At 36.5% G+C, this 9,524-nt stretch overlaps 1 protein-coding gene across 2 annotated transcripts in view; it reads left to right on the plus strand.

Moving 5' to 3' along the window:
- The window catches only part of EIF3H (eukaryotic translation initiation factor 3, subunit H), a 122,063-nt gene that overhangs the window by 108,923 nt on the left and 3,616 nt on the right, over window positions 1-9,524 (plus strand). For both annotated transcript variants that reach the window (XM_011966142.1, XM_011966141.1), the window contains exons 6-8: window positions 800-899; window positions 2,110-2,259; window positions 9,053-9,173. In XM_011966142.1, coding sequence (XP_011821532.1) covers window positions 800-899; window positions 2,110-2,259; window positions 9,053-9,173 — 371 coding nt within the window. The remainder of the gene's footprint in view (window positions 1-799; window positions 900-2,109; window positions 2,260-9,052; window positions 9,174-9,524) is intronic.

Consider the following 9,524-nt stretch of genomic DNA (forward strand, 5'->3'; position numbering starts at 1 on the left):
CAGTAAAGAACAAGTTGTTAAAGTGTACTTATATTGGCTGGAAACATTGCATCATCAGACCTTGATGAATTTTCCACTTGTTTCAATCTATTTTGGTTTTCATTTTATCACCTATTGCAAAAAGTTTCACTGTGTTAAGTTTCAGACAACATGAATGTTAACACAGGTTTTAGGCGAATATTGGCATGCCAGAGCCGTTATCATGCAGCAAGTGCTAAGCTCCCTTACGCATGGAGTGTTTCAGCGGTTAGTTTTGACAAAATTAGTTTCTCCAAAAAGACACTTCTGTGATAGCAGTTTGACTTGAATGGTTTTTACAATCTGTTTTAACGAAGAAATGTGAACAGTGATTATTAGGATGGATACATTTTGTGTGCAGGGCTATTCATTTTAAGTTGAATGAAGAGCTACCCAAGTATATGCAGTGGATTTTCATGTTTAATATTTATCAGTGATTTCCTAATTATACAAGATGTCTAGAACATATGATACATTTAATTTTCAGCAAGATTACTGGTTCTTGCTGAGGAATGAATTTGAAAATAACTCTTGTATGTTTAGTTTTTGACAGAGGAAATTACTCTATCATAAGTAGGATAGATAGAGGTATTCCTGCATTTTCGAGTGCTACTTGCTGTATAGTGGTTTGAGTCCGCTTCAAATTGTGTTCTGGTTGTTTATTTTGATCTTTATTTTGCAAAGATTGTGTGATATGCAACAGAATGTGCCTAGAACCAATGCTCTTCAAGCATGGTAGTGACAAAATTCTTAGTAATTTGTTTCTCTTTCCTTGTTTGAGATCCCATAAAAACTGCCCAAGGGTCTCTCTCACTAAAGGCTTACAGACTGACTCCTAAACTGATGGAAGTTTGTAAAGAAAAGGATTTTTCCCCTGAAGCGTAAGTGTTTGGGGGCATCTGGTAAAGGGTTGGGTATTTTTCTGTTAAGATTTTTCTTTGCCACGTCTCTTGAATCCTCGGTTGTGGTGCAGTAATGCTTTTGCCATGTGGACTGTAGAAGTTTTCTGCATGCCGAGTGCTGCTTGCTCTATCCCTTTCCATGTTTAAATTATTCTTTAGGGAATGTCTCATCTGTTGTTCTCAGCAAGGGTGAATTCAGTTAGAATGGGAATTAATTAGCTACTGGATTCGAAGAAATAAATGATTGAATAAAGGGAGGTGGAAAGAGTGATCAGTGGCTGTCAGATTGTAAGCTCTGTGTCAGACTGGTTGTGAGCTGTGTGTCTTATTTTCCGAACCCTTGTTTAATGAGGGGGTGGGAAAGATATAAATATTTTAAGAATTTGTTAAAGAATGTGGCTTATTGGCAATTTTATGGGTGACAGGTATGCAGAGAATTAACGGATGGAGCTGTTTTGGGATCCTATTTAATGGCATTGTAATATTTACTTTAAATCGATTAAATACTTAGAATCCTTCCATTTTCTGTTAATTATAGAAATTTTTAGTTCCTGTTGAATCAAAATTAATGGCTTTGACTTCATGCAGGACAGTTCATCTCTAGTTTCCCATTTGGCTCCTAAAAAGTTAAGGTACAGAGAATTTTAAAAGAAAAGCTACCTCATGGACAATTCCTGGATGTGGTAGCTATAACTAAACTATGAGAAACTGTGTTCTTGGCGTGTTCTAACTATTGTATCTGGAGTCTCCTTGAGTGGTCTGCTACTTGTTAAACTCTTAATTCAAGAGGCTTTTAAAATGAACTTTTCAAGAAATAGAGTATTTCTCATTTCTAGCTATTTTAAATTAAGTTGTAGATGTAGGTTGTGTAGCATAACTTACTGTGACATTTACATTTTAGTATCAGTGAAATTTTAAAGATACCTGATTACAAAGAATGAGTAGTTTCTTCTGCCAAGAATCTTATTTTCTGGGCTTTAGCTCAAATTCAGATCATTTTCAAAGTTACTCAAATGACCTAACTTATGCTTGACTCTGTAAAAGTCTAGTTTCTCTACTTTTTTTTTTTAAGAGTGTTAATGAAACAAAGATCTTGGATAGGGCCTATAATTAAGTAAATTTTATGAAATAGTCAATTTAGCACCTACTTTTGACCATCAGACTAAAGTATTTTTAACATGCTTCACAGTTTGAAAAAAGCAAATATCACCTTTGAGTACATGTTTGAAGAAGTGCCGATTGTAATTAAAAATTCACATCTGATCAATGTCCTAATGTGGGAACTTGAAAAGAAGTCAGCTGTTGCAGATAAACATGAGTTGCTCAGCCTTGCCAGCAGGTAAGTGGCCCTGCCTAATCAAAAGTCCCATTTTTTAGAACTTTCTGCAAAAGATTCTTTCACATAAACTTTACCTGTGAAACAAGAAAACAATTACTTAAGAACATTTATAGGTTCTTAAAACCTGTATAACATGGAGTAATAGTCTGTCCTTGTTAGGATCTCAGGGAAAAACGCCAAACCGATCATACGAAACGACACATTGTTTGAATACTAATTGCTCATATTAGAAGAACCCTCTGCTGCCTTCTTTGCTGTATCATTTGTGCTTTGATAAGGTCAGTGCCCATGAGGGAGGGCTTTTTTATATGGCTCAGCTTTATTTCTTGTACACGATCCTAAGAGGCTTAGGGTATTATGTCTGGATGTTTAATAATGCTCAGGAAAAGAACAGAAATGAGTTTTTCTTTTACTGGCTGTACTTGCCCTTGTTCAGATGCAGACTCTTGCAGTTGTAAAGTTCCAGTTGTTTGAGTTTTCAACTAAAATTTGAATTTTCTGAACCTTATACTGGCTTCAGCTATTTTAGTTGGTGATATGATTTCCTCCAGCACAACTGCCTTAGCTATCTAGTTGCTGAGATAATGTTTATTATATTTGTAAAATGCAGACTGAGGTTTCCAAAAGGAAGTATTGTTCCCTTTGTGAAATTAATGTTTATTTCCCCCTTCATCTATTACTCTTAACAGAAATGTGAATAGAGCCACATGTATAGCTCCTCTTAAATGCCCTTTGAGCGTTATGTTAGTGATTATTTTGTCTATGGTGGAAGGAGGCTAGCAGCAGACCTGTGGAACGAAATGAAATGGTCAGAGTAGGTAACGAATCAATATATGCTTGTTGGCTGAAAGAAACAAGGTGTGTTTTCTTAAGCAACCAGTTTGGAGCAGACTAAATTATTTATCAGATTTCTCGTTATCTTAGAGACTTGTAAAAAAAAAAAAAAGTGTACAGACGTTGTACTTCCTCAAGATAAGGCAAGTGGGATGAACCCAGAAGGGCCAGAGACATCAATGTTCCTCTTCGTGCTCTGGCATGGGTAGGACTGTGGTTGAAGCGCCACCTTCCATTGCATTAATTGATCAAAAGGCCACAAGAAAGTCTTAACAGGGCAGGGAGATGGACGATGAATGTAAATGGAGTGCTGAGTAACACAGCCAGGTTGCAAGGCTAATTAGGCACCGAAGAGTGTACTGTTTGACTGCAAACATATATTCATAATAGTCCTTTAATTTGTCTATTTTAGAAGGTCATATTTTTCTTTATTGTTTTTACAAACACACTCGGCACACCTGTATTTAAAGCGTTTAGCTAAGAACCTTTTTCAACATACAAGGTTACAATTTGATGTATTAAGTATATAGTTATATAATAATTTTAAATTTACTGCATGAAAGCTTTTGCTTACATAATTCATGTCTTCACCTTTTCCCAGGCTTCCTTTATTGAGCATACAAAAGAAATACATCCCTGATGGTGCTTTAACTTTACCAATGAGCCAGTCTGTAATGTCCGTTTGTCCAAAGCAGCATTTATAATAACCAAGAAAATGTTCTGAGTTTGCCCTAGCAACTGAGACCTAGACAAATATTTTATTATAGTTTTTGTCTTCTGTATTTTTATGTATACGAGGAAAAGAGGCCCCATTTCTTTGCTTTCCACATGAAATTATTGAAAGTGTAAATTGGTGTTCTGTTAGGAGGATGAAGAATGAAGCAACCTTGAAGCAGTGGGTTTTTGCTACTAGACGCTTACATTGAACCAAATCGATTATAGTATTTTAAAAGAAAGATACGTTTTGTACATCTCAGTTTTTAATTTCTAACAGTAGTTGTGTGATGATGGCTCAGGCCAGTTGCCATAAAAGTTTTTATAAGAAACCTCATCAGAAATCTTTCTTATGCAGGTGCTTAAACTTGGTCTTTCCTTTCAGAGCCTATACATGGGCACTGGTTTCTTTGATGTGACTGATAAATTTGTTCTGTGTGACAACTAAAACATACTGCATTTGCTTTTGTTGAAAAATTCTAATTTTTGATTTTCATTTTATTAGGTGGAAGTTCTAGCAATAGTTATTCCATAACAGCCTTTATTAGTTTTTAAAAATGTGTAACACAGGCGTTCAGCTTTTCACACATATAAAACAATTCTGTTTTTATTTCCTCTTTTAAAAAAAGTAAACTAAGGGTGGGCATCGTACATTAAAGATTATAAGCATAAATTGATACTGTAGCCAGAGCAGACTTAACACTTCATGTGCTGGTTCACATCTGTTTAAGTTATCTGTTTTCAGTTCTTTATTTGCTTGGCAATAAAAGAAAAGGCAATGTTACTGAAACTCCTAACAGTAAGTCCCTGTTTCAGCATCCTAGTTAAACTGGTACTGAAAAGATTCTTACAAAGTTGGTCTTGGTAGTGGTCTGATTTTCTGTCAGTGTTAATTTCTGATGCCCTTTTAAGGCCTGTAGTACACAGATTTGTGTGTGTGTGTGTGTTTCTGATTTGTTTTTTCCGAAGAGCATTATCATAATATAAAAGTTATGAAATACGTAAAGTCCACATATTTGTGCTTGTGGCAGTGTTCTTTCACAATAACTTCATATACTTGCAGCAGATAATATTAGTACTTTATATTAAAGACTTTTCTGGTAGAAACAGTGGGTCTGTTTTAGTAGTGCCTTTCTCATTACTGTAAACAACCTCCAAGAGTTAAGGTCTGGGTATAAATAATAGATTTTTCTCTGCATATGACAGTACCTCTCCTGTGCTGTTATTTTTTCTCTACTGTCACTGCTTTCCCCTTAACCTCCCAGCCACAGCATTGGTGACGATCTTTTCTTTCTTTGATTTCCTTTTGCAATTAATGACATAAATGACTTAACAACTAATCACGTAGCTAATGACATTTCTTATACTTAACATAGCCCTTTGGGCTTCACGTTCCTCATTGGTAAAAATGAAAGGATCAGAAATCTGAAGCCGGTGCCCCCTGTCTTCTTGCGTTCTCAGGACCTCATTAGATTGATGTACTCCTTCCTCCTTCATAGATTTTCAGTTTCTTTCTATACTAGTTTTTTTTTTTTTTTTTAAATCTTTATAGGCTTGTTTTTCCAATTAAAAATTTATTTTTAAATTTTCAACTCTTTAGACAATTTGAAAGAAAAACACTGTGAACATCCATCCATAAACCTTTCATTTGGATTCACCAATTGTATATGATGCCACGTTTGCACTCTATCTACATACATAAACACCACTTTTTCTTTCTGAACCATCTGAAAGTAAATTGTAGACATGACTTTTAACCCCTAAATACTTCAGCATGCATCTCCTAAAAACAAAGACATTTAAACTTGTTTATGTCCCCCATCTCAAAAGAAAACTTATGAAAAGAATACTTTTTGATCTCATGCCATTAGTGTCCATCTCCTTTTGTCTTCTGCTGAATTTTTCTATTTGTTTCATAATCAAACTTCTCGATAGAATTTTGATGTCACTGTTTCCTCATTTCCCACTGATTTCCCAGTGATTGACAACAGTTTGTAGTGTTCCACCCATTGTATGTAGTAAGACCTCCCTCCAAAGTCACAAAAGACTTTGATGTCACTACGTCACTGAGTAGTTTAGACTCTTCAGCACGTAATATGTTGATAAGGCCTTCTTCCTGAGGTCCTTTCCTAGGAGCCTGTGAAACTATAGCTCTTCTGGGTTTCCCCTCATTTTCCACAGTGAACCCTCCGCTCATCTCTGTCCGTGTCCCTCAGGGTCTGTCTTCTCACACATGTACTCATGGGACGATTTTGTCTTACTCCTGTGACTTTTAACGCCTTAGTCTAGGACCTTATTTCTCTTCCTCATTACTTTCACAGTTTCCTGACTTCATGTTTTTGACCTTTTCCTCTTTCAAAATTGTAATGATCTTGCTAAATGCAAATTAGATGCTCATGTTACTCCTTTGCTTAAAATCTTTAGCTGGTTTCCCACTGTCCTGAGGATAGATTCCAGACTTGTAGTATGTTTTTAAGTCATTGCACTGTGACCGCTGTCTGCCTCTCTTTTCCCCAGTCTTGCCCAATTCAAATACTTAAGTCTGAGTGAATTTAAATCAACTATTTAGAAATTAGGGTAAAACAGAAGCAAATACACTGTATCCAGAGAAGAATTGTTTTGAAGTTAAAAGTGATTTTAAAAATTACAACACAGTAAAATAAATAAGAAAGAAGCACTTGATTCCTCAACAGGTGAAGTCATCAGACCATTTACTGGACGAAAGTTATCTAGGTAGTGCCAGGCTGGGATTAAAAGGTAAATTTACGGCCGGGCGCGGTGGCTCACGCCTGTAATCCCAGCCCTTTATCCTTCTCGGTAAATGTAATAACCAGCTGCCAGAAGACTGGGAGTCACCCTCCATTCCTCTCTTGTGCCCCCTAGCAAATAAAGATTGCCTGCTCTGCCTCCAGAATCTCTCTCAGTTCTGCTCACTTTTCTCTATGCTCACTGCCACCATCCTAGTTCAAGTCACCACAATTTCTCTCTGTAATATCACGATAGATTGTTTGCCAGAGGTGCAGTTTTTAAAATAGAGAAAAAATTGACCATTTAAACCCTTTTCAAACGTACACTTTAGTCGTTTTTAGTATATTCACAATGTTGTTCAACCATTACTAGCTCTAGAACATTCTCATCACCCTGAACAGGAACCCAAACCCATTAAGCTGTCATTCCCATTCCCCTAAGTCCTGGCAGCCTCTAGTCACTTTCTATCTCTACAGATTTGCCAATTCTGTATATTTTATAAAACAGAGTCCTGGCCAGGAGCAGTGGCTCATGTCTGTAATCCCAGCACTTCGGGAAGCCGAGGTGGGAGGATCTCTTGCAGTCAGGAGTTCCTGGCGAAACCCCATCTCTATTGAAAATAGAAAAAATCTAGCCAGGTGTGGTGGCACATACCTGTAGTCCCAGCTACTCGAGAGGCTGAGGCACAAGAATTGCTTGAGCCTGGGAAGTGAAGGTCGCCCCGCTGCACTCCAGCCTGGATGATGAGTGAAACTGTCTCAAAAAAAAAAAAAAAAAAAAAAAAAAAAATTTTGTCTACCTTCTTTCCCATAGCAGATGTTTTCAAGGTTCATCCATGTTGTGGGGTGTATCAGTACTTTATTCATTTTTAAGGCCAAATAACATTCTACTGTATGGATGTATAATATTCATGATTCGATGGAATTTTACATTGTTTCTAGTTTTGACTATTAAGAATAATGTAGCTATTAACATACATGTATAAGTTTTTGTGTGAGTATATATTTTTAATTCCCTAGGGTATATACATATTCATAGGGTATATTCGTAAGAGGGGAATTGCTGGGTTATTTGGTAATTTGGTTTAGCTTTTTGAGGAACCACCAAACTGTTTTCCACAGTAGCTGTATCACTTTACCTTCCCACCCCAATGTATGAGTGTTTTCATTTTTCCACATCCTCGCCAACACCCTACAGTAGACTTTTAACTAACCTCCTGGTTTCTCCTCTCCAGTCTATTTGCATAGCAGCAAAATGATCATTTTAAAATTTAAGCAAAATGTGTCATAAACATGTGCAACTCCAGGGTATCATTAACATTGCAGTTGTGAGGTCTCATTCACAGCAAACTACATTGCTGGGGAGCTGTATGGTGCTAATGAGCTTCCCACATGTGCTTGTCTGGTCTTCCTGACCCAATCACTATGCTCTAGCCATGCCAGGCCTCTTCTTGTTATCAAATCTGCCTAATTCTTGCTCATCTTAGGCATTCAGGACTTGTACTTTCTTTTGCTTAGAATATTTTTGGCATAGCTGGCTCATCTTTCACTTTCAGTCTGTCATCTCCTCAAAGAGATATTCTGATTATGCTATCTAAAGTAAGTGTCTCTTCACCTCCCCCTTCTCTTTCTCCTCCATCCCTAATCAGTTATAAGATCAATGAAGATACAGAACATGTAATGTATGTCTTATTCACTGTTGTCTCCCTGTTTTCTAGTACTAAGGCTGGCACATAATAGGAGTTTAGTAAATATCTCTTGGCAGTTAATGAATGGGCACTACTCTTTAGAAGCTCGCTATTTTAAAAGTATATTAGCTGTCCAGGCGTTACCATGGTAGGAGGTAAGTTGCAGGCAGAAATCAATGAATATGCTGGTCATTGTGTCAATCATTACATCACTTTATAAAGCGATGTTGGTAACTGAGCTGCAATAGAAATTTCTGGAGAGAATAAGAAATATGAAAGACTGTACTACAGATTCTGGGAAAGGTAAGAGGAAAGGAGCCTGTTCATCAGGTTTTGTAGAATAAAGGTTGCCATTGCTCATTTAAAACCTTCTAGATAGAGAAATCATGTGCCAGATGTCATAATCTGTATGGTTCTTTCCTGTGACTACTGATTTAAATGTTATGGAATGCATTTGGGCAGGGGTAAGTTAATGAAAAGAGTTTGGGAATACTGAACTTGGTGTAAGAAATATGTATTATAGATGGCTCACTAAGTATGTTTCACAGTTCCTACCCTCACATACCTATGCTCTCTCAATAAGAAACTCAGCTATTTCAGGTATCCCTAAAATTATAGTTGGAAGTTCGGTATGGAAAGTTTAGTAACAAGTTGACTCAGATTTTTTCCTCTGCCCTTGCTCTTATGGATATGTGTGCTCTCATTCTTTTAGCAAAAGCCAGTTCAAGTTCATATCTTAAAACTGTTTAGAGCAGTAGCAAAGCTATAACTTAAAGTAAGACCTGTCAGTATGTTTACTTTACATTTCAGCAATCATTTGGGGAAGAATCTACAGTTGCTGATGGACAGAGTGGATGAAATGAGCCAAGATATAGTTAAATACAACACATACATGAGGAATACTAGTAAACAACAGCAGCAGAAACATCAGGTTGGTATTGTGGAAAAATTCAACAAACATGTATTTCTAAGTTTCATGTATTTCAAGAGTCATGTTCAAAATGGCCTAAATTATCTTTGGTAAAGCACTGACTGTTAGCTAGTTACTCTATATTATATTTTTAAAAGATTATTATTTATATGGCATGTTCGTAACATGTTATTTACATGTTATACTTAAACATACCTGTGTTCAAAAGAGCTATTATATTAAACTCAGTTTGTAATGCCAAGGTTGTGCAAATAAGAGGTACATTTATTGAGAAAATCAGAAGCAAAGAGATTCCAGAATGTCACAGCTCATTTCTTTACTAACTATAATTGGTATGGCAGTGGCTCATTG

The sequence above is a fragment of the Mandrillus leucophaeus genome, unplaced genomic scaffold, assembly GCF_000951045.1.
Source record: "Mandrillus leucophaeus isolate KB7577 unplaced genomic scaffold, Mleu.le_1.0 Scaffold749, whole genome shotgun sequence".
NCBI lineage: Eukaryota > Metazoa > Chordata > Mammalia > Primates > Cercopithecidae > Mandrillus > Mandrillus leucophaeus.